We start from the raw sequence: 26,460 nt of genomic DNA on the forward strand, positions 1-26,460 counted from the left end.
CCTGGGATAGATCCCATCCAGACCTGGGGACTTGTCCACCTTAATGCCTTTTAGAATACCCAAAGCTTCCCCCTTCCTTATGCCGACTTGACCCAGAGTATTTAAACATCCATCCTTAGCCTCAACACCCGTCATGTCCCACTCCTTGGTGAATACCGTTGCAAAGTACTCATTAAGAATCTCACCCATTTCCTCTGACTCCACGCATAAATTCCCTCTTTTGTCTTTGAGTGGGCCAATCCTTTCTCTAGTTACCCTCTTGCTCCTTATATACGAATAAAAGGCTTTGGGATTTTCCTTCATCCTGTTAGCCAAAGATATTTCATGACCCCTTTTAGCCCTCTTTATTGCGCTTTTGAGATTTGTCCTACTTTCCCGATATTCCTCCAAAGCTTCATCAGTTTTAAGTCGCCTAGATCTTATGTATGCTTCCTTTTTCATCTTAGCTAGTCTCACACTTCCACCAGTCATCTATGGTTCCCTAATCTTACCATTTCTATCCCTCATTTTCACAGGGACATGTCTGTCCTGCACTCTAATCAACCTTTCCTTAAAAGACTCCCACATTTCAAATGTGGATTTACCCTTAAAGAGCTGCTCCCAATCCACATTCCCTAGCTCCTGCCGAATTTTGTTATACTTGGCCTTGCCCCAATTTAGCACTCTTTCTTTAGGACCACTCTCGTCTTTGTCCATGAGTATTCTAAAACTTACGGAATTATGATGCTATTCCCAAAGTAATCACCGACTGAAACTTCAACCACCTGGCCGAGATCATTCCCTAATACCAGGTCCAATATGGCCCCTTCCCGAGTTGGACTATTTACATACTGCCCTAAAAAAAACTCTCCTGGATGCTCCTTACAAATTCTGCTCCATCTACGCCTCCAACACTGCATGAGTCCCATTCAATGCTGGGGAAGTTAAAATCTCCCATCACGACCACCCTATTGCTCCTATATTTTTCTATAATCTGTCTTCATATTTGTACCTCTACTTCATGCTCGCTTTTGGGAGGCCTGTAGTAAAGTCCCAACAATGTTACTGCACCCTTCCTATTTCTTAGCTCTACCCATATTGCCTCAGTGCTCGAATCCTCCATTGTGCCCTCCTTAATCATAGCTGTGATATCATCTCTGACCAGTAATGCAACTCCTCCACCCCTTTTACCTCCCTCTCTATCCCTCCTGAAGCATCTATACCCTGGGATATTTAGTTGCCACTCTTGCCCTTCCCTCAACCAAGTCTCCGTAATACCAATACCATCATATTCCCAAGTACTAATCCAAGCCCTAAGTTCATCTGTCTTACCTGCTACACTTCTCGCATTGAAACAAATGCACCTCAGACCACCTGTCCCTTTGCGTTCATCATCTCTCCCCTGTCTACTCTTCCCCTTAGTCACATTGAGTTTATTATCTAGTACCTTACTGGCTTTAGTTGCTGCCTCTTTACTGATTGCTTTGAGTAACATTTTTGTAATCCTTTGAGTAACATTTTTGTAATCCATGTCAATGCCTGGTTTACTCCCTCAGCGTATCCTGAAATGCACGTGGTATCAATGAGGTTGCTGAAGACCTGTTTTATGGCTGTCTCATTCAGATTCTCCAGCATGGTTAGTTCAGACAAGAACATTACAGATTGCAAACCAAGGTTTCTAGAGGTTCAGTTAGAGGACTTGTTCTAGAATCTATGAGCTAAGGAGGGTGTCATATGTCGAGTGCCATGAAGTGGCACACCTTTCATGGTGGAGTACAGCTCAGTTAAAAAAAGGATGGTACTAATTGCAAGTCTGAGGAATATCTGTCCCCCACAACTACTATGGCTGTTTTCAGGCCCAGAATTAGGAATGCCCCTTCTGGTAATTTCTGTTCTGTGCACACTGTTGCTGTAATATGTGGCTTTCTTTTGTGAATCCATATGAAAAAAAGAGAGATTCTGAAGTGAGAAAAAGGAAATGCATCACTCAAGAATCCCATCTACCCCTTCATGACTGCATGTTCAATGTTCACTGTTAAGAAGATTTATGGGTAAAAGAAAAATGCATGATAGCAATAGATCAGTGTTTTTCAATTTTTTTTTCGAGCAACCCATGTTTACAGAATGGCTGACTATTGTGACCCACGCCACATTCTCAAAAGATTCTCCATAATTACTTTTAAAAACTCTCACCCACTGGTGGCACTTCTGTATTATTGAATGCAAATTTGTAAATTGAGCTGCTGTTTCACCTTAAACGACACCTCCACCCTGACACCTTGCTGAAGGGTGTAACTCAGGATTATTTGATTGTTTTATTCCTTCACACCCATTGTTAGCATTTAGAAAATTGCGTGCAAGCGCTGGAAAGATTAATGGGCTCGATATTGCAGAGTTTTAACACAGTCATGTTCACATGTTCAAAACCTAACACAACCTCGGATAGGAAATTAAACTCAAAACTTCAACATCAGAAACAGGAGCCCTAACTGTTGAACGAGAAACACGGCCAGACAGAATGTCACTGGATGCCAGGTAATTATGTAACAGACTGAAAACATGCTAAAAAAAACAATGCTGGACACAGCTCAGCTGACCAATATGCAAAACATGCAGAAACATTCCATCCCATACACCTGCAACATTTTACCGGCTCCTGTACACACGAATATAGTTTAGTCGCCAGCTAATGCCATCCTTGGCGAACAATTCAAGCCCCGATAAAGGTAGATACAAAAGTCCTTTCTGTAGACGAACCGATTCAGCTGATGGAGTCCATGTAGTCACACAGCACGGATGCTTGGGGACGAGTACCTGGGAAGAGGGGGTGGATAGCGGCGGGGGAACATGATGTAAAAAAGCAGTGTCCTTGAAGGACAAGAGCCCCGGTGTGGAGAGACAATTAGGAAGTGGAAGGAGTGGACATAGGGGCTTGTAGGGTTGGAGGAGGCTGTATGTCCAGGTTAACTGAGAGAATGATAAAGACGCACAGGGAATGTTAGTGACACACTGAACTCAAGAAATAATACAGATCCTGATGCTGAAGTCATTAGCAGGAAATGCCACCCAAAGAGAATTTTACAGGTCTCTGACTGCAAACTGCCCAACTAAACTTTGGCCTAGAGAGACAAGGAAGTCCACGGCACTGGCTTCAAAATCAGCCTCTTGCAGTCATACACTGTGATGCACTGAGAATTTACCTAGAGAGAAAACGGTAAACGTGGTCAGGCGATATTTGGGGATCATTTTGGTGACCTTTTGACGACCCATTCTGCACCATCCGGTGACCCATTCGCGGGTCGCGACCCCCACTTTGAAAATCACTGCAATAGATTACGCTATATTTGGAAATGGGTGAACATTTACCTGACTATTGTGCACATTTTCTTGGTGTGGTTGTACCAAATCTACATTGAATTGCTGCTGCATAAATTGTGAGGCAATTTTTAATAATTAAGCAACGTGAACTCACTAACTTGCCACTTTTCAGAATTCCTCCTCACCTACTCTTAGACAAACGTTACTCAGTATCATACTCAAATTCATTTTTTAATAAAAACTTTTTTCCAAATTTTGTAGCATCCAAATAAATCAAGAATTACATACATGAACAATAGTGTGTAGTTGTTCGTGCCTCTGTACAAATTGTATATTTTACACGGAAATGCATAGGCAAAAATACTACACTTTCACATTTCATGAACCCTATTATGGTTACAAAGCATTTAGCAAAACTGGGTCCATGTTTCATTCAAACTCTCTCCAGGAGATTGGTTACAAATCCCCAGTAAAAAATATGTAATCATAAAAAATAATTTGGCCATGGTGATCTTTTTTGTCATGAATAAAACTCAAGTGGACAATGGACACATTTATTCTTCATTTGATGATACTTTTGTAATTTCAAGGCAGCATCCTAACATTGCTACCAACAACAATGGTTGCATGCCTTCCTCACATACAGTATATCCGCATTAAAAGGATTGACCCACAGCAGGAGGCAGTGAATACAAAAATAAAAAGTGCAACATTCCACATTAATGTAGTTCAGACAATGGACAAGTACAGGATCTGTAGGAAAACGGGATCTGCCCTGAACTGGATACATTTGCTGAGAAATCAACCCGCTTTTCTGAGAATCAGGAAAGTCGTCATCCCGTTCATCCTCACGTTACGATCTCACCTGCAGCAAAACAATAGAACATTTTATTTTGCAGTTCCTCTGCAAAACAATAAACTGAAAGTGATGGACTCCTGAAGAGAAAAGAAACCCAATATGATCCATTAGTTTCTGACCACTCTCTGCCAGCCACTTTGTAGTGAGTTGAGAGATTAAATTATTGGATAGCGAAATTTGATATTGCAGTATTAACTAAAACCAAAAATTACAATTCAGATGTGGGCGACTTTGTGCTATGAGAAGAGCCCTTGAGTTGAAGATGGGGAATTAGAAAATACAACATGAAAAATGGGAACTTCTAACCTCGGATTAGCAACGGTGTCGTGTTTTTTTAAAGCATGAGAGTAAGCTCAAATAAGATAAAAGCAAATTACTGCGGATGCTGGAATCTGAAACCAAAGAGAAAATGCTCGAAAATCTCAGCAGGTCTGGTAGCATCTGTAGGGAGAGAAAAGAGTTAAAGTTTCAAGTCCAGGTGACCCTTTGTCAAATAAGAATTGAGCTCTTTTTTCCACTCTTGCATGGGAAATGGGCATTGCCAGCAAGACCAACAATAATCACCCATCTGCAAATTCCCTCAAGAAGATGACGGTGAGCCACATTCCTGATTCTTCAGCACTTCCCATCCTCATGCTTCATTAAGAGGGTCGGGATAAATAGGTCCTTCTCTGGCTGGCAAACTGTAACTAGAGGGGTGTCGCAGGGGTCAGTCCTCAACTGTTTATAATCTATATAAATGATCTGCAAGCAGGGACAGAGTGTAACATAGCAAAATTTGCGTAGGACACTAAAATAGGTGGAAAGGCAGGTAGTGAAGAGGAGATAAAGATTTTACAGACGGATATGGATAAGCTAGGAGACTGGGACGAAATTTGGCAAACAAAGTTTAATGTGAGGTTATCCATTTTGGCCAAATAAAATAGGAAGGCAAATTAGTATCTAAATGGAAAGCAGACTCAAAATAAGTCTAGTCGTCTTGGTTCATGAATCGCAGAAAGTCGGTATGCAGGTACAGCATGTAACTAAAAAGGCAAATGGAATGTTAGCGTTTATTGCAAATATACGGGAGTATAAAAGTAGAGAAGCGTTGTTGGAGTTGTATAGGTGTTTTACAGAAACCACATCTGGAGTATTGTGTCCAGTTTTTGTCTCCTTATTTGAGGAAGGATGTGGTGGCACTGGAGGCAGTTCAGAGGAGGTTCACCAGATTGATTCTAGGGATGAAAGGGTTGATGAATGAGGAGAGATTAAACAGTTTGGGCTTATACTCGCTGGAGCTTAGAAGGATGAGAGGGGATCTGATCAAATTATATAAAATACTAAAAGAGATTGATAAAGTAAACATAGACCAAATGTTCCCCCTTGTAGGGCAATCTAGAATGAGAGGTCACAGATAAAGGTTGAGAGGCAGTAGATTTAGAACTGGAATGAGAAGGAACTACTTTTCGCAGAGGATGGTGAATCTGTGGAACTCGCTGCCCCATACTGCAGTGGAATCTTGAATCATTAAATGGTTTCAAGAAGGAGATAAATATATTTCTGATTTTAAAAACAGGTTAAAAGGATATGGGGAACAGGTAGGGAAGTGGATTTGACACCAGGAAGAGATCAGCCATGGCACAGCAGGCTCGAAGGGCTGAATTGCCTCCTTCAGCTCTTTATTCCTATGTTCTAAGATGTCTACCTTTTTCAGATAAGCCGTGAAGCTAGTAAAGTACAATAGTTGTACTAAAAACTGGAGATGAGAAAACAAAAGCAATCCAGATTCACATGAGTCACATTGTGAGAAACCTATTTTTCTTATAACAGTAATGGAATAATTATCAAGAAAATTGTTTTTGGAAAGGGGAAAAAGATGATAAAGATTAGGCAATTTAAAACATGGAAAGAGACTTAGAAGTATTCTTTAAAATCTTGAACAGAAATAAAACATCTAGGAAGTAGCGACCATAAGGATTAATGTAATGATTGGTCTTTGTACTTTTATATCTGTCTAAATTATATTTTGAAACAAAAGACAACTATGAGAATGGCTCTAAATTGGAGGAAAATATTAAGTCGTAGAACAAAACGGGAAATATTTTAAGGGGGGGGATCGATAGACTTATTTCTCTTAAAATTATAACATACTAACCAAAATGTCCTGGATAAATAAAGGAGTGACTTTTGTTATATATGTGTGCAATATCTCTTCAAAATCCAAGTCACGTGACTTAGGTGACATTGATTACATCGCGGGCTTTTAAGGAGTCTAGTGCCAAACCTTGTATAGTGAAGACCTATTCAATAAACCTCTGTTAATCTTGCATCAAACCTAACCACGGTGCCACCCCTCATTGTGAGAACATACAATCTCAATTGTGTGCATCTTTTTGTCTGTTAGCTTTGTTTCAATCCTGATCAGCCTTCACCTATCAAAACTGATGACCGTGTTAAAGCTGCTTTCTGTTTTCATTTTCATCCGAAGCATTAAGTTTCAAATTTCCATCCCTTACCTTTTTGTGGAACATCTTTGATTCTTCCATTCCTTTCCTGTACTTCCCTTTCTGAATCTAAAATGACAAAGATTAGAGTTCAGAATAAAAGCTTGGATTTATTACAATGGAAAGAAACATCTCAAGGATGAGCCGAAAAGCTTGGTTTGTGGAGTTTTTTTTTTAAAAAGGATGGGGCAACGTTTAGTTGGGGGGGGGGGGGGGTTGATGTGAGTGAGAGTGATGGAGCCTGGTAGAGGTAGAATGGGACAAAACTATGAACTAAATGCAGATGAAGGTAAGAACTTCTTAGAGGATTTGGGGATCCAAAGATCAGTTCTTGTTCAGTAAGTGCTGATACATCAAAGTGTTAAATACAGATGAGATATTTTACAGCTTGAAGCCAAGGAGTTGACAGAAATGGCAGAGAGATGTTGCTCGGTATCAACATACACATGTTCACTCCAAACCTGACGGTTATGTTGCTAAGGGGAAGATTATGTTGCTAAAGGGAAGATTATGTTGCTAAGGGGCAGCATTTTTCTAAGAGGAAGGGCATAATTAAGGGCATACCTTGATGTCTCCAGACTTGACAAAACCAAGGGAGGAAGAAAAATTGAAGTACATTGACTGCATTTGAAAAAGTAGAAATGGAATAGAGTAGTCCCACAGAACTGCATGAGGGAAGAGAAAGATAGAAATAAAGAGTGCGATTCTCCCCAAAAATGATTAAGTGTCCTTTTGGGCGAGTTCGGCAGAGTGTTTCCCGCCGGCATTTTGGGGGAGATCCAGACCTGTATTCACCCACACTTATTCATTTGTTTGGGGCTTGTGGAGTTTCTCAGCGGTCTAACCCAGAAATCTTTTCAGCAGTGGGGAACTGAACTCACCAGCCAGACAGGCTTCTCATGAGATCAGGGCGCCATTTCAAACTGGCCCCGGATCTCAAAGTGAGCTTGAGGTCCTGTCCTCCCACTCCTGGGAAATGTGACACCCTGCAGGGCACTGCCCTGCCCAATCTCCAACCACCCCAGGGGCTCCAATGGCTTCAGAGACCCCTGGAGTGGCCATCACGCCTGGTCTCCAGTTGTGGAGAGCGGTACTAATCGGCACATGGGTGAGGCCTCACCAGTGTGGCAGATGACTCCGCGGAGCAGGGAGACTGCCGCCTCAAATAGGCCGTGCATTTTTAAATGAACCTGTTGGTTCATTTAAATAGGACTCTGGATCACAGCCAGCGAGGGTTTGATCCAGGTGACTTGCGCGTAGTTTTGCATCCTGCATGAAGCCCAATTAGGCCTTCTCCAGTGATGACCCAGGAGCAACGCGATCAGTGCCAGGCGCAACCTGGTGGCAAAATCCCACTCAAAGACTTTCCTTTTGTATAGTGCCTTTCACAACCGCAGGATGCCCAAAGTGTTTTACAGCTAATTAAATACTTTCTAAAGAATAATCCATAGAATCCCTACAGTGCGGAAGGAGGCCTTTCGGCTCATTGAGTCTGCACTGATCCTCCGAAAGAGCATTCTACCTCGGCCCATGCCTCCGCCCTACCCCCCATAACTACGTGCATCGATCATGGCCAATCCACCTTTGGACATTATTGTTGTAATGTAGGAAAATAATGTAGAAAGTGGATAGGGTGGTCAATTGTGTGCAATGTTCTAGAAAACAGGACAATGAGGAAGGATAATCTATCAGGATTAAATTTATTTAGTTTGTCACTCAGGCCAGGCTGTTTTGGTGCTGTGAGGAACTGGAAATTGGACCAGAGGGATTTGAACAAGTAGTTTTGAGTGAGGTTGGCATAGATTTGGGAAACAACACTTCCAGATAGGAAAAGGAAGTTGGATACAGCAAAAGGTACATGGAATTATGGTAGCAAGGGGGGTACACTTACATAGCTATGTTACTGGGTTAATTAACCCATAGTCTGGACTAATAATTTGAATTCAAGTCCTACCACAGTGACTGGGAAACTTAAAATCAGTTAGTTAAATAAATCTGGAATAAAAAAAAATATATAATCACTAATGCTGTCAGTGAAAAGTTTGGATCATTGTGAAAACCCATCTGGTTCACGGATGTCCTTTAGAGAGGGAAATCTGTTGTCCTCACCTGGTCAGACCTATGTGACCCAAGTTCCATAAAAATGATAGATTCCTAACTGCCCTCTGAAAAGACCTACCAAGCTGCTCAATTGTATTCAAGAAGATGGCTCACCACCATCTTCTTGAAAGCAATTAAGGATTTGCAATAAATACTGGCCTTCCCATCAATAGCCACATCTGGTGAGTTTTTTTTAAAGTTGGGGGTATGTTAGACACATACAACTACACACCTCTATTATTCTGCTAGTTTTTCTATTGGAACTATCTATTCTAATTGCATTTCCTTGCTCTTTCCTTACATGTACTATTAAGTTTGCGGATGACACAAATATAGATGGGAAGGCAGGTGGTGAAGATGGCACAAGGAGTCTACAGAGGGATATAGATGGGTTAAGTGAATAAGTAAAAACTTGGCAGATGGAATTTAATGTGAAGTTACACACTTCGGTAGGAAGAATAAAGGAGCTGAATATTATTTAAATGGAGAAAGACTGCAAAAAGCTGCAGCAGAGGGGGATCTGGGGTACTTGCACATAAATCACAAATAGCTAGCATGCAAGTAACAGCAGGTAATAGGGAAGGTAAATGGAATGTTAGTCTTTATTTCAAAGGGAATGGAGTATAAAAATAGGGAAGTCTTGCTAAAACTATACAAGGCACAAGTTAGGCCACACTGGAATACAGTGAACAGGTTTGGTCCCATATCCAAGGAAAGATATACTGGAATTGGAGGCAGTCCAGAGAAGGTTCACTGGGTTGATCCCAGGTATGGAGGGATTTTCTTATGAGAGATTGAGTAGGTTGGGCCTGTGCTCATTGGAGTTTAAAAGAATGAGGGGCAACCTTATTGAGACATTGAGGATGCTGAGGGGGCTTGACAGGGTAGATGATGAGGGGTTGTTTCCCCTTGTGGGAGAGATTAGGACCAGAGGGAATAAGCTAGAGTAAAGGCTCGCTTAAGACAGAGATGAGGAGGATTTTTTTCTCAAGGTAGTGAATCTGTGGAATTCTTTACTGCAGGGAGCTGTAGAGGTTGGGTTGTGAAGTATGTTCACAACTGAGATGGGCAGATTTTGAATAAAACACCATCCCTTCTTCTAGTTTCTCCATCTCCATCAATCCTGCTCTGATGACTTCACATTTTACATCAGAATTTCTAAAATGTGATACCAAAGGTGTGGCATATAGCCCAGAAAACCACTTAAAACTGAATAACAGCATATAATAAATCAGACTAATGGGCTGAATAAAGTCCAGTTTAACTGAATGGAAATGTTCAATCTATTTATACCATAACCGTGCCAATTTTTAAAAGACTGGCCTTGAAGATGTACACTTTCTATTAGGTACTTCTTTCGGGAGTGAGGTAACAGTAAGAAACATAAATCAGTCACACATGGTTAATTTGCACTGTAACAGCAATTAAGAAAGAGACTTTAAAAAAATAAATTTAGAGTACCCAATTCTTTTTTTCCAATTAAGGGGCAATTTTGCGTGGCCAATTCACCTACCCTGCACATCTTTTTGGGTTGTGGGGGTGAGATCCACACAGACACGGGGAGAATGTGCATACTCCACACGGACAGTGACCTGGGGCCGGGATTGAACCTGGGTCCTTGGCACCGTGAGGCAGCAGTGCTAACCACTGTGCCACCCCACCGCCCATAATAAGAAAGAGACTTACATTTATTTAACACTCTTCATGACCGTAGAACATTCCAAAATGCATTACAACCAATGAAGTATTTTGAAGTACAGTCATTGCTATAATGTAGGGAAATGCCCAGATAGTTTTGTATCTTTTAACTAATGTTGGTTGACAGATAAATGTCAGAAGAGAGACAAGTGCCAGCTGCGACTTGGTAGCGACGAGTTTGAAAACTGTGTTCAATTTGCACTCCAGAGACTTTAGCACAGGAGCTGCTGCGCTGTGACAGGCACCATCATTTGAATGAGACATTTACTTGTGGCCCCATCTGTCCCCTCAGGAGGCGGTACAAATTCCTATGATGCCATTCAAATCCGTGTCCTAGACACCATTTATCACTAAACCAGCAATTAAATAAAATGACCAGATCATCTGTTTGGTATTAGTTGAGAAATAAGTGTTGGCCAAGGCACAATAACCAGCTGTAAATATATAGTACAAACCTTGATCTCTACATCGTAACTTGAGGCCTCTTTTTATTCAGCTGTGAGGTAAAGCTGAATGCAATGATGGGAGGTATCCCTCTCAAATATAAGGCTCAGTTAAACATCTAGGTTAAATATTCAGAAATAAATCACTTCCGACAGAGCGCTCAAAACACTTATATTTTTGGGTTGTAAACACTAAAGAATTTAGTGCATCTCAAACAGGTGGTAAAACAGTCAAAAGGCCACAATGATGAGCAGTTAAGTACTTAAACAAGCCAGAAATGAGGCCCGTGTTTCTCAGTCACTGTTCAATAATAAAAGCTGCAGAATCAACAAAAATAGAATCAGTATATAAAAATAGGACGAAACCGAGATTTTCATAGAGACAGATATGGTTGTGGAAGTGCTATGGTTAAGCACTTTACAAAGTGGTATTAATAGGCCCAGGAACCTTGGCTCTTGGACAAAATAGGTTGAAGAGAAATCCACATTCAATTCCCAAGCCGGAGTGTCTCAGTGGCTGAATGAGCTTTCTGAAGTTAACAGGAAAGGGAGCACAGTTTTTTTTTTTTTATAAACACAAATGACCGGAAGAGTGTAAATCAGAAGTCTAAACAACTACAAATATCTCTGGTCAGCATTTTCTCAATGCATGCATCCAATTTAATATTGCAAATATATTCATGAAAACTATATTTAAAAACAGATTTCATCTGAGGCAGAGTCTGGCAATAAAGTATCAAATGTATCACCACTGAGGTTATGGAAGAAATGATGTAATCCAAAAGGTTCTTTTCCTACTCTCTAGAAGTGAGAATAGAGTGCTTAAATAGAACTAGCACAGCACAACATTGGCAAGCACGACTGTGTTACCATTCTTCTTCGGCGATCACTCACTAATGAGTATGATTGTCTAATTAAGGAACTCTGTTACTGGTCATGGGGTCTGTGGGTCCTTGCATGACTGATGATCCCGTTCCGAGAGCCACATCTTCAACCACACACTTGGCAAGTGTTTCTGGGGAGGTGCGACCTAGATCGCTGGTATTCCTTGCTCAGGCTATTTATCAGGCCTTCTGTTGTTGTCTGGTGTCCTCGAAGAGTTGTACCCCTTCAATTAGGAGATTGCTCAAGTAGGTCTTGTTGTGTTCTGTGACCTTGCCGTAGCAATGATGTGTACAGTGTCATGATATTCAGGTGAACATCACAGCACGTACATACATACATAATGATGGAAAGATCAGCGGACCAATCAACACACACAACACGACAGCCAATTACAGACAAGAGCATACACAGTACAAAACAGGGAACACAACACTTCCTAGGCACTCGAGCAGGAGACGGCTCAGGGCACAGACCTCATTGCCAGCCACTCAGACATTCACCACGTGCTGAGTACCAGAGTTTACTATGTTAATAGTTGATTGAAATAAAACTGCGTTGTACCATTCACAACCGTGTTGGTTCGTCTGTGTATCAGAGTATCCAACACTTCATGATACCAGGAGTGATTTGATACCTACCCACAAATCTGCCATCCTGCGCCATGGACACCGTCAACACACCGCAGCCGTTGCAAGTCGCTGGGAACCTCGGCGTCAATTGGAAGCTGTTCAAACAGCGCTTCCAGCTCTTTCTGGAAGCCAACGAAAAAGAGAGCGCCTCGGACACCAGGAAGATCGCCATCCTCCTCACCACCGCAGGGCAGCACGCCATCCATGTCTACAACTCCCTGGTGTTCGCGGAAGGCGAGGACAAATCCAAATACAAGACGGTCCTTCTCAAGCTCGACCAACACTTCAATGTCGAGGTCAACAAGAGCTTCGAGAGGTATCTCTTCCAGCAGCGCCGGCAAGGTAAGGATGAGCTCTTTCAGTCATTCCTTACGCATCTCTGCATCCTCGCGCAGTCCTGCGGTTACGACACCACCTCAGATTCCATGATTCGGGACCAGATCGTTTTTGGGGTTGCCTCGGGCACCTACGCCAGCAGCTTTAAAAAATAAAAGGCCTCACCTTAGCCTCCGCAATCGAAGCCTGTGTCCTGCACGAAAACGCGATTAGCCGCTATGCCCAATTTCAGGCGACCGAATCGGCGGGGGTCCTACGCGGCCGGATCGGTGAGCCAGGTGCCCCACGAGGCCAAATGGGTCCAGGCGATCGAGTTCCTCCCAGCCCGCGGCCTGGACGAGGGCGGCCATTTCGCGCGCTTTTCGAGGCCTCCGGCGCTTGTGCGCGCCAAAACCTACGGCAACACTGAGGGACATGATGCGCAGGCGCGCTCGACGCAAGACCGAACTGCGCATGCGCAGTGGCGCAACGAATGCCATGACGTCACGACGTGCGGCAACTGTGGAGCTGCACATTTAAAGCGGCAATGTCCCGCAAGAACCTGACAATGCCTACGCTGTGGCATGGTGGGCCACTATGCTGCTTACTGTCGAGCAGCTCAACCTGTCAATCTTCCACAGCTCTGACAACCTCGCAGGGACGTGCGGACCATTCAGCCTCCCCATTACGAATCGTGGCCAGACGACATCCAGACTGGTGACACAGATGACCGAGATGCCTTCTGTGTTGCGGTCATTGATGGGAACCGAGTTAACACGATCAATCTGGGTGATGAATGGTGTGCCACCCTGACGGTCAACCGATCGCCGATCACTTTCCGCCTGGACACTGGCGCCTCCGCCAACCTCATAGCATGGTCAGCCTTCTACGCCATGAAGGTCAGACCACCAATTCGGCCGTCCTGGTGCAGGATGGTCGACTACAACGGGAACGTTATCCCGGCTATGGGATCCTGCCAGCTCCAGGTGACACACAACACACACACGGCCACACTCTCATTCGAGATAGTCGGCTCATCGGAGGACTCCCTGCTCGGCGCACAGGCATGCAAGGCTCTCCACCTCGTGCAATGAGTCCACTCTCTCTCCAGACGGCACGTCTGACTTCCCGGATGAGAGTTCAACGCACAGCTCCAATCGCTCCTCGCTCACAACCAGGAGGCATTCAAGGGCATGGGAACATTGCCATACACCTACAGAATTCGGCTCAAACCACCACCCCAGTCATTCACGCACCTCGCAGAGTCCCTGCGCCACTCAAAGACTGCCTCAAGCAGCAGCTGCAGGATCTCCAGGACCAAGGGGTCCTATCCAGGGTCACAGAGCCCACGCTGTGGGTCAGCTCCATGGTGTGTGTCAAGAAGCCCTCCGGCACGCTCCAGATCTGTATTGACCCAAAAGACCTCAATAACAATATTATGAGGGAACATTACCCCATACCCAAACGGGAAGAGATCACGAGCGAAATGGCCCAGGCGAAAATATTTACGAAACTGGATGCCTCTAAGGGTTTTTGGCAGATCCAACTCGATCCGTCCAACCGAACGCTGTGCACCTTCAATACCCCTTTCGGCAGGTTCTGCTACAACCGAATGCCATTTGGCATCATCTCGGCATCCGAGGTCTTTCATAGGATCATGGAGCAGATGATGGAAGGCATCGAAGGGGGGCGCGTCTACGTGGACGACGTCATCATCTGGTCCACCACACCACAGGAGCACATCTATCGTCTCCAACGCATCTTTGTACACATACATGAAAACGGCCTGCGCCTCAACCGAGCCAAGTGTTCTTTCGGCCAAACCGAGCTGAAGTTCCTAGGGGACCACATTTCCCGGTCAGGGGTCCGTCCGGATGCAGACAAGGTGAGCGCCATCACAGCCATGCCGCAGCCGGCAGACAAGAAAGCAGTGCTACGCTTCCTAGGCATGGTCAACTTCCTGGGGAAGTTCATTCCCAACCTTGCCTCCCACACGACAGCTCTACGCCACCTCGTCAAAAAGTCCACGGAGTTCCAGTGGCAGCACACACACCAGCAGGAATGGGAGGAGCTCAAACTCAAGCTCACCACAGCACCGGTATTGGCGTTTTTCGACACGTCTCGTGCCACTAAAATCTCGACTGATGCCAGCCAGTCCAGCATTGTGGCAGTGCTCCTGAAGCGGGATGACACTGTGTCATGGGCCCCGGTCGCCTATGCATCGCGGGCCATGACCCCCACAGAGCAGCGCTACGCGCAGATCGAAAAGGAATGCCTGGGCTTGCTAACCGGCTTAGACAAGTTCCATGACTATGTGTATGGTTTTCCCCGGTTCACTGTTGAAACTGACCACCGCCCCCTGGGTCAGCATCATAAACAAGGACCTGAACGAGATGACTCCTCGCCTCCAGCGCATCCTACTTAAACTTAGGAGGTATGACTTCCAACTGGTCTACACCCCAGGGAAGGACCTTATCATTGCGGTTGCCCTATCTAGAGCAGTGAGCACGCCACCAGATTCGGAGGGGTTCGCATGTCAGGTCGAGGCGCAAGTGGCCTTCACATCGGCAACCGTGTTGGTTCGTCTGTGTATCAGAGTACCAACACTTCATACAGAACATCTGGTTGCTTAACTAGGACAATGATTTATTGATGAACACGTGGAAAGATAACAAACAGAATACTATACAGACAAAGTTACTATGTGAGTTTGGTGAACTCTCCTGGAGCTATCGTATGTGTGACCGTCCTATTGTACGCCTTACTACCAACTGGTGAGTGTCTCATGTCACGTGAACGATGTATGATACCACCAGCTGGTTGGAGGTTGCATTACTAACTATGTACAAAACTATTCACAGGCATATCACCTCAGGCCACTTCTGAGCAAGGGTCTCCTAGGTATTAGTGTCCATGTTACATTTCTTGAGGTAAGCCTTCAGGGTGTCTCTGAAGCACTTTCTTTGTTCTCCTCATTTGGGAGCCTTCCTTGAGCTGGACGGAGATGATTTGCTTTGGCAGTCAGGGCTCTGTCATTCTAAACACATGGCCAGGCCAGCGGAGTAGGTTTTGGATGTTCAAGGCCTCAATACTGACTCTCTTTGCTCATTCAAGGACTTTGATGTTAATACATCGGTCCTCTCTGCTGATGCGGAGAATCCCTCGACAGCAATGATGGAACCTCTCCAAGGCCTTGTATGTATTAGTCCAAGTTTCTGAGCTGTATAAAAGAGTTGGGAGGATGGCTGTCTTGTACACGAGGTTCTTGATGTCAGCATGGATGTCACGGCCATAAAAGACTCTCGTCCTTAGGCGTCTGAAGAGGATCTCGTGGATTGGATACAATGTTGGATCTCCACATTGATGTCAGCGTAAGATGAGAGGTGGCTCCCTCTCATTAGAAAATGTTCTACATTTGATTGGGTTTCTCTGTTAATCTTGATGGAGAGAGAGATCAGACCTCACCTTGGGGTGGGTTGATAAAGGACTGGAGGTGTTCAAGGTTGAGGCTGAGACCGATTCTTTGGTATGCTTCTGCGAATGTGTCAAGCACGGTTTGGAGATTCTCGTCTGAGAGTGGAGGTGACGATGTCATCGCATACAGAAGTTCCACAAGCGATGTCAGTGTTATTTTCTTCTTGGAGTTCAACTGGTTAGGTTGAAAAGTTTTCAACCATCCTGTAGACGATGTTCACTCCATTGGGAAGCTTATTCTTGAGAAGTTGAAGGGTGGTGGCGATGAAGATGGAGAAAAGGGTGGACGCAATGACATCTCTGCATGACCCCAGACTTGACTTCAAAGGTTTCTGTCTTATTTCCATCAGCGAGGACCGTCGCCAATACCTTGTCGCAGAGGAGTCGGAGGATGGTGATGAATTTCTCTGGACAGCCGGCCTTTGGCAGGGTCTTCTATACCACATCCCGATTGACTGAGTCAAATGTCTTGGTCAAGACGATGAAGGCTGAGTAGAGGGCCGATATATATACTTTTTAATTTGTTCACAGGACATGGGCATTGCAAGCTGGGCCAGCATTTATTGCCCATCCCTAATTGCCCTTGAGGGGGCAGTTAAGAGTCAACCACACTGCTGTGGGTCTGGAATCACGTGTATGTCAGACCAGGAAAGGATAGCAGATTAAGGACATAGTGAACCAGATAGGTTTTTACGACAATCGACTATGGTTTCATGGATGTCATTAGACTTTTAATTACAAATTTTTATGAATTCAAATTTCACCATCCGCAGTGGCGGGATTTGAACTTTGGTCCCCAGAGCATTGCTCTGGGTCTCTGGTTTACTAGTCCAGTGTACTAATGCCACCCCCCGCCCTCTTTCCGGAAGGATTTCTCCAGAGACTAGGAAAAGGTGGCTAGGGAGGGTTCAGGTGACGATCTTCCTGGTGATGGAAAGTAGGGAGATTCCGCAGTAGTTCCCACTGCCCGCTTTGCCTCCTTTATTGCAGATGGTGGCGATGATGTCATTCTGGAAGTCAACAGGAATTTCTTCTCGGTCCCAGATTTTCAGGAACAGCTGATGGAGATGACGGGTGAACTCATCTCCAATTTTGAAAACCTCCGCTGGAATTCTGACCACTCCTTCAACTTTTCTGTTCTTCACATGTCTGTCCACGATGGGCTGCTTTTCCATTCTTCACGTGTCTGTCCACGGTGGGCAGTTTTTCCGTTCTTCACGTGTCTGTCCACGGTGGGCGAGAGTCCAAGATCATAACTGATGGGGAGTTGGGGGATTTCCTCAAACTATGATAGTATCACGATTTAGAGGTTCTTTGAATCGAAGGCTGGTGTTTTCTCGGTCTCTCAAGAGGTCCTTTATCCGCACCAGCTTGAGGCTAGGCTATTTGATCCATATATTGGTGTCATGAAATGAAAATGAATGAAAATTGCTTATTGTCACAAGTAGGCTTCAATGAAGTTACTGTGAAAAGCCCCTAGTCGCCACATTCCGGCGCCTGTTCGGGGAGGCTGTTATGGGAATTGAACCGTGCTGCTGGCCTGCCTTGGTCTCGTCAGTGAGCAGTTGAAGCTCCTTGGCTTTCTCAGTCCACCATTGGTTCGTGATTCTCCTAGTTCTTCTTGCACCTCCACCTTGGCTGATTGATGAGTTCTCTTCTTTGCCCTGCTGGTCATGTCATTTTGCCAATCGCAGATATCTTTCTTCCACATGTCGATAAGGCCTTGGTTGGAGTGGCCATTCTCATCGTACCTCTCTTGGTGTTTCCTTGTGGCTGATGGCTTCTTCGCAGCTCAAGAAGATGGCTGTTCAGCTCTTTCCAGCTTTCCACCACTCCATTAGTGGAGATTTTGGTGAAGACATTGTTGAAAGTTCACTAGCATGCTCGACTCCTGTAGCCGCTCAACATTGCTATTTTTTCTGAGCTGTTTCTTCATCTTCCGCTGCTTCTGGCGGAGTTTGATGAACATAGAGAAGATGAGCCAGTGGTCTGTCCAGCAGTCATCTGCATTGGTCATCGCTTGGTGATGAGACATCCCTTTGGCAAGCATTGGTACATGTCACTGTGTCAACATTCCATGAGAACTAGCAGGGATATTTTACAAAAAAAGGGCAGGACAAGACATCAGGTTGATCAAGCCTGTGCTATCTAACATGGTGCCACACACAGATAGTCCCTATGAGTCATGCAACGACTTGGAGAATGAAAAAAAACATGGTGCCAATTGAGAAAAATTACAATTATTCTCTGACCAATTGAGTTTGCTCCAGGAGAACTTATTGAATGGTTTAATTTTTCCCAGCTAACCCAGCCTTGTACAGCACAGCTAGCACTGAAAGGTCAACTTAGGAGAAGCATTTTTTGTTGCAGATTTTTAAAAATTCCTTCTTGGGATTTGGGCTTGGCTGGCAAGCCCAGCATTTATTGCCCATCCCCAGCTGTCCTCAAAAAGGTGGTGGTGTGCAACCTTCTTGAATCGCCGCAGACCAAGTGGTGTTAGTGCACCCACAGTAGAGGGAGGGAGTTCCAGGATTTTGAACCAGTGACAGCAAAGTAATGGCGGTATGATTCCAAGTCAGGATGGTGTGTGACTTGGAGGGAAACATGCAGATGGTGGTGTTAAAGCTCAGAAAAACAAATGATTTCCCTGACAGGATAACATGGAATAAATTATTCGACAGTGGCACATTAAGAGATCAGAATGTGTTAATGGTTGAACAAAGATAGGCAGTGTGTTAAAGGACAACTAGGAATAGGGAACAGATGGCCCGAGTGTGTGTGTGTGGGGCAATGCCAAGGGAAATATGGATGGGTGGAAGAAATGAAAATTAATTGATAGAAATAAAAATGGGGTGAATGTGGAGGAGCGACTTCATTGTCTGAGGTCGTTGAATTCAATGTTGAGTCCAGAATACTGTAACGGAAGAGATGCTGTTCCTCCAGTTTGCGTTGGGCTTCACTGGAACATTGCAGCAGGCCAAGGACATGGACATGAGAGCAGGACGGTGAGTAGAAATGGCACACGACAGGAAGATCTGTGTCTTGCTCGCCGACGGACCAAAGGTGTTCTGCAAAGCGGTCACCCAGTCTGCATTTAGTCTCTCCAATATAGAGCAAACCGCATGGGTATCTAGCATTGAATTCAATAAAATTTTAATCAGTCTTTTCTTGCTACTATTTAGCCAAATTTAAAAGGATTAATTTGCCACAAGTCAAATCTGTAGGCAGCATTGCATGAATCTGCCCTTACCACAATGAAATGAAAATCGCTTGTCACAAGTAGGCTTCAAATGAAGTTTCTGTGAAAAGTCCTTAGTCGCCACATACTGGTCAATTTAAAGAGTTGTGTATATGACTACCTCCTTTCTGTCCTTTGCCTGTGTCAGCATTCCCTCTTCCCACTCCTGTCAGCATTCCCTCTTCCCACTCCTCCCCAGATAGCATGACGACTGCTGCCCTTTGTGCAAGAAACAATTTTCCAAAGTTAAGTTTGGCAGGAGTTAACATTTTTATGTTATTCACTTCCAGCCCTGATGTCACCTGTCTGGCTTTGGGCTGGAGTGTCTGGAAATTTTCAAGATATACCGAAAGTCTGGTTTTCAATGCCAATTTTCCCCTTTGGCTTGTGTCTCATGAAATGTGGATATTACAGTTTTCATAATAATTAAGCAAAGGTTGCAACACAAGCTACAATTGCACCATTATTCTGCTTCCTGTTTATTCAGCAGTTGTTTTTACTTAAAGAAACAAAAACAGATTGCAAATTGCATAGTTATGTTACCAAATAACTGCTTAATTTTTAAAAAATTGTTCAGTGTGTGCTATACCAGTACTGAAATGGAGTAGCTTCCACACCATTGAAAGTAGCTTTGTAACTAAGGGAACACTTCTGCGTAAAAGCATCTTTTAAAAAAGTGTTATCAAGGCAATTCCACCAATCCATTTTTTCTAAATTCATATCAGTGGAAATTGGTGGTAGCAATATTGCATATTTTAGTTATAAAATTGGAAGAGTGGATATTTTTGTCTCGCTTTTCTCTTTTTAGAGTAAACCAGTGTTTCTGTTCCAAAGCTAGAAACTGCTTTCTTTGCATCAATGTCTAGTAAGCTCAGAGTTTATAGTTTTGGTCCCTTTGTCCCTCAAAGTCAGATAAGCTCCTTATTTTAGCCTAATCTTTTGCTCCCCAGATCATGCTTTGAATCATGACTCTTTGTAGTAATAGTATTTATTCATAGCGGCACCTAGTGACATTTTGCTAGAACAGCATATTTGGGGCTCAAAGCAAAAGGCCATTTGGTCAGGAAAATGATGGAATACTTAATGCTCATCTGGACGGGAGTAGCTGCAATAAATACAAGACGTTTATGACCATCTTGGACAAAACCATTTTCTTCATCAGTGCTCATTTTGGTAGGCATTGGCTCACTGTAGCTGCTCACATCGTTGAAAACCCTTTTGACTTTGCCATTTCACAGTATATTGGCTCTCCATCAAACGTAAATTCCTCATCCTCATCTTTAAATGCATCCCATTTCTGCACTTTTCTTTTGCCCTATATCATCCTCCATTTCTCGCACTTCAATTTCTTGCACAAGTGCCCAATTTCTCCAACTCTAGCTTCATGCTTTGCCCCACCATTGGTAGCAGAGCCTTCAGCACATGGATCCTATTCTCTTGAATTCCCTCCTTGAACCCCATTACCTTTCCATCTTCACCTCTTTCCCCTTAAATAATCTCAAAACCCAACTTTTTGGTGACCTCTCAATTTATTAATCCTGCTTCAGCATCTGTTGTTTATATGTATACCTAAGGGCGGCATGTGGCACAGTGGTTAGCACTGCTGCCTACAGCGCTGAGGACCCAGGTTCGAATCCCGGCCCTGGGTCACTTGTCTGTGTGGAGTTTGCACATTTCACCCCCACAACCCAAAGATGAAGGGTAGGTGGATTGGCCACATTAAATTATCCTCTAATTAGAAAAATAATAATAATTGGGTACTCTAAATTTATTTTTTAAAAGTTTAAAAACATTAAAAAAAAAAAAAATTTACATGTATACCTGTGAACCACTTTGAGACATTTTTAACATTAAAGCTACTTTGCAAACAAAAATCTGTTGTCAATTACAGGCTGGAGAGACACATCATCGTACAAGCCATGTTGCTAGTGGTTTGGATAAAGAAGGTTATGAAACAGAGTCAAGTTACCTGAGCACCACTTTCAGGTTCTGCCACCTTTACCACCAACAATGACAAGAACAGTTACACCAGGGGAATATCACCATCCCCAAATCTTCCTCCAAGTTACCTCAATGGCACATGTCCCTTTATCATAAAAGCTTGGAATTTCCATACCCAACATCATGGTGCCACCTGCAGCACAAGGACTTTGAAAGCAGATTATAACTTCGTCATGGCAACCAAGATGGGCAATATAAAGGTTTTCCAGTCAGTTAAAAAAGGGCTGGGTTTAATTGAAGGTATCCCTGCATATGAACAAGGTTGCAAAAGGCCCAGGATGTCAACAGATTCATCCAAGATGCAGTAATGGATGGACAGAGCCTCATTCACAAGGAAGCAAACATTCAATAGAATGTTTTCAAGTTGGCTCGTGATGAACGGCACAGCTGGGAAATAAGAGGCAGAGAGTCGTGATGGAGAAAAATGATCAGGGAGGAGGTTGGACTGATATTCAACAGAAGGTGCTCAGCCATTCTGGGTTAGTACCACAGAGGTGACAGCTAAAGTATAAATGAGAGAATCAAGATTTCAGAGACAGTAGATATGATTTCTGGAGAATAGCATCTGATGAGATCTTAGACATTTTGCTGAAAAATGGGACGTTTTAGAAAATAACGGTCAGTCTTATCAAAGGCTGCAGAGAGGTTGAGATGGACAAAGAGTGAAAGTTTAACTTTGTCACAGTCACATAGGACATCATCTGTGCCTTTGAGAAGAGTTGTTTCATTACTGTGGCGGGGCAGAAACTTGATGGGAGGAATTTAAGTATGGGGATTAGAATAAGCATATTAGGGACAGCAGGTGGCCTCAGGTGCAAAGTGGCAGCCAATAATAATAATTTTTATTGTCACAAGTAGGCTTACATTAACACTTCAAATGAAATTACTGTGAAAAACCCCTAATCGCCACATTCCGGCGCCTGTTCGGAAGAATTCAGAATGTCCAAATTACCCAACAGTACGTCTTTTAGGACTTGTGGGAGGAAACCGTAGTACCCGGAGGAAACCCACGCTCGGAGAACCCTGGCATTACTTAAAATAAACAAAAATTATGTTATATAACAGAACCATTAGACCACAGCACATTGACATGGAACCGTTTCCAAATTATTTAATCTCCTGAAGGAGACAAAGCAAAAAAAAAGCAAATTGTCTGGTGAAATTTCTCGCAGGAGCCTGAAGCTATCCATTTCTTGGGAGTTCATGCATAATTTAACATTGCAAATCTGTATTGTTCAATCGGACTAGTTGCATTCCGAGATAACATTTCCCATGATCTCAAAAGAACTAGACGTTCAGCATTCCTCTAACATTCAATCTGGTCCCTGTCCAAATATTTGCTCTGCTGCTTAAATATCTTGGCAGTGACTAGTTTAAATGGTCTTTTATTGCACACATTTATCATTGTGTCAAAGGAGGGGGAAACAGTTTCTAGTGTCTTTTGAGATTTGCCAACACTATTCACTTTCAATCCATTAATCAGAGCTGAATTAATGTTCTACTATGCACACACTTTACCGTTTTATAGGCCCAGATTATACTCTTCAAGTTCATCTCTGTCAGCCTGTTATTATTGAGAGTTTTCATTCTCAGAGGAATTTCTAATGCATTATTGGTCTTTGTACACAAATGCCATAATGATGCTGATGGAGTGGACGTTCATCTTCTCCAGCCAGTGCCTCAGTATGGCTGAGCAAGAATCTGATGGAGTTTCTGTACCTCAAGCAATTGAGGGGCTCTACCAGAAATGGCAGCCGTTTATCTTGTACTTTAAAGAGCTAGTCAATATAGCTAGTTTTCCAAGTTGCAAATATTCTTTTACTGGTAATATGTAGAAAACAACCAGATAAAAATAGTTAAAAAGTGATTTATTTAATCTACTAGCCATTGGTTTAGCACACAGTAATACACACCGTTTGTCAGGCATTTTAATAATTCATGAAAAATTTGTAATCTGGGTTAGGCATTTAGTGGAAGTGCTAGGTCAAAGTTCTTAAAAGGGATGGAAATATCAGAGGTCAACAACAGAGGCTGTTGAGAGAGACAGCATTGACTGAGATCCAAGAGGAATTACTTCACCATGAACATGGGTTGTGCAGACACATATTATGAGATAAGATTTTCAGCAATGTGATTCAGGAGCATAAAGCATATATTGAATAAAATGAGTTAACTGGAGACATATTGCTATGGGAGTGTCACATTAGCATTAACAGGGCTAATCCTTGCTTTAGGACAGAAGTAGGAGCAAAGCAATCTTGGTTACAAAATATTCAGGTAGGATTAAGTGGAGCAGTGTTCTTCAAACTTTTTTCCCTCGCGACCAACTTTTACCAACTGGCCGACTTTCACGACCCACGCAGCTGACCTTCACGATCCACACTGGCTGACCTTTTCGTCCCACCATTTTTGCTTACCTTTAATGCAACATGGGCAGCACGGTAGCACAAGTGATTAGCACTGTGGCTTCACAGCGCCAGGGTCCCAAGTTCGATTCCCTGCTGGGTCACTGTCTGTGCGGAGTCTGCACGTTCTCCCCGTGTCTGCGTGGGTTTCCTCCGGGTGCTCCGGTTTCCTTCCACAGGCCAAAGACGTGCAGGTTAGGTGGATTGGCCATGATAAATTGCCCTTAGTGACCAAAAAGGTTAGGAGGGGTTATTGGGTTACGGGGATAGGGTGGAAGTGAGGGCTTAAGTGGGTCGGTGCAGACTCGATGGGCCGAATGGCCTCCTTCGGCACTGGATGTTCTAAGTTTCTATGTAACAGGTGAGCCTGCTTGGTTGTCACAATCTCACTTGTTTTGTCATTCAATGTTGCATTCCTGCTAAGGACTTCAGCTGATGATTTAAGTTCTCACTGCATCCTTTGAAAAAAATCAAGAGGTTTGTCCTCGAACTCGCCATGCATCACATGCCTTTGAAGTTTTGAAGGTTTTAAACTTTCATTTGCCAGTACTTCCCAGCATAGGACACATAATAGGCTTTGTCAAGTCGCATTGGCAAAATTAACAATGTTGTACCACAAGAAATCATCTTTGTACTGCTTTGTTACGGATTTCATTTTCTTCTTAATGAATTGTTCTCCAGATGTCCTGGTTCTATGGATACAGCTCATACCAGCTGTGTTTTGTCCTAACATGGACTCTCCTGTGAAGCTCTCTCCAGCAGATTCAATTGTGATATTCTAGCTGTTCGTGTCTCTGGTCCATGTTCAGTTCTTCACACAGACCTGTTGCTTGCTGGCAGCCACAAGATGGATGAATCTCTCCCCCGTGATTTTGCACCCAAAGCACAGACTGACGGGGCACGTGACCTGTTCTCTGCAGTCACTACTGGCTGGAAGACTCCAGCATTCGCCATTAAAGGCCGGTTTCAGCCGACATTCTCAACTTAAAAGTCGGTCGCTGCCGGCATTCTGGAAAAACTAGTCACGGTCATATGGCACTTCTCCCATGATCGAGAGCGCCACAACCAATCATGCCGCAACCCTCCCGACACCCACGGGTCACCACCCAGAGTTTGAAAAACCCTTAGGCAGAGAAAACAAAGAAGGATGAAAGTAATAGTTAGAGATCCATCACTGACAAAGAATTAAGAATACAGGGGTTGGCATGAAACCTAAATCTGAAAAAGGGAATTGTTACTCTTGGGGAGTGTGTCATAGACTGCTGAAAAGTGGAAAAAGCTAAAGGAAGAGTTATAAAGTCAAACACGCAGGAATAATCCAGTTTTGAAGAATAGCCATATTGGACTCAAAACCATAACTCTGTTTCTCTCTTCACTGATGCGGCCAGACCTGGCCAGTATCTCCAGGACGTCCTGTATTTTTATTTCAGATTTCCAGTTTCCATTTTTGTTTTAATTTTAGGGCCATAACAATAGTTGGCTTTAATTATCCAAAGACAGGCGAGAGTAAGAGTAATTTTCATGCCAAGAATAGGAGTTTTTACAACATGTACGAGACTGCTTTGCAGATCAATGTTTTTAATTCAACATGGAAACAGTGCTGGAGCTGGTACAGGAAAAGGTCCGAGACAAAGATGCTTAATTGGAATATAAATTAGAAAAGTGTAAAAGGGGAATAAAGCCACATAAATTTGAATCCATGGTTTGGCAGGTAGACAGTGGAAAAGCAACAGGAAATCTTTGGGCAGAAAAGAATAATGACCCGAACTGGAATATATGCCCACAAATTGCCACGGTATGCAGCAAAATGGAAGGTCCTTGCTTAAATAGAAAAATTAAAATGACATTTAGAAGCACCCGATAATTCTTGGACAAATACCATGGAAGAAAGTCACATGAAATACAGAAACAGCTCACAAAGAGTATTGAGAAAATCTAGAACAAGAAAAGAAAACAGCAAATTGTTTATAGAAACACAAAACTAAGAATAGGTAAATAAAGGATAATGTAAAAAAAAAAAGTCTTTACAGCACAGAAAGAGGCCCTCGCTAGACATCAAGCAACTAACTACTCAAATCCAAATTTTCCAGCACTTGGCCTGTGGCCTTGTATGTTATGGCGTTTCAAGTGCTCTGCTAAATACTCCTTAAATGTTGAGGTTTCCCGCCTCTACCACCCTTTCAGGTAACAAGTTCCAAATTCCCACCACCCTTTGGGTGAAAACAATTCTCCTCATATCCCCTCTAAATCTCCTGCCACTTATCATCATTGTCAGACGGTGAAGGAATGGGGCAGGTACCATAGGCTGAACTTTTGAAAATTTCTGGCATGCAGGACTATTTTTGAGTCTCTGTGCATTCACAGCAACACCACCTCTCCTGGTGTAATTTTACAGGAGGTGCCCAATCAAGAGGCTGCCTCCAGGATCCCATCCAATTAGGAACAACAGCAAGCAAGTTGTTGAGGTTAAAAGCCGAGTCAGCATGTGAAAATGCAAGACTAGCCAGCAACTTTAATTGTGTGCGTTATGAAGCGAATGCAGTATGCATGCACTAGGTCTGGACAAAATGGAAGCGCGGTACCGCTGGAGGGAACAGCTGCCATTTTCTCCCCACCATTATTCCTTATAA

General features: G+C 43.5%; 1 protein-coding gene across 2 annotated transcripts in view; it reads right to left on the reverse strand.

Annotated features, from left to right (window-relative positions):
* Positions 1 to 3,535: 3,535 nt before the first annotated feature.
* The window catches only part of tpst1 (tyrosylprotein sulfotransferase 1), a 90,643-nt gene continuing 67,718 nt past the window's right edge, over positions 3,536 to 26,460 (reverse strand). The window contains exons 5-6 of one of the 2 annotated variants that reach the window (XM_072469507.1): positions 6,655 to 6,711; positions 3,536 to 4,162 (exon numbers count right to left, since the gene is read on the reverse strand). In XM_072469507.1, the coding sequence (XP_072325608.1) occupies positions 4,151 to 4,162; positions 6,655 to 6,711 (69 nt within the window). In that variant the 3' untranslated portion in view covers positions 3,536 to 4,150. The remainder of the gene's footprint in view (positions 4,163 to 6,654; positions 6,712 to 26,460) is intronic. The other variant, XM_072469508.1, reaches the window with a different exon arrangement.

This window comes from Scyliorhinus torazame, chromosome 12 (assembly GCF_047496885.1).
Source record: "Scyliorhinus torazame isolate Kashiwa2021f chromosome 12, sScyTor2.1, whole genome shotgun sequence".
NCBI classification, from domain to species: domain Eukaryota; kingdom Metazoa; phylum Chordata; class Chondrichthyes; order Carcharhiniformes; family Scyliorhinidae; genus Scyliorhinus; species Scyliorhinus torazame.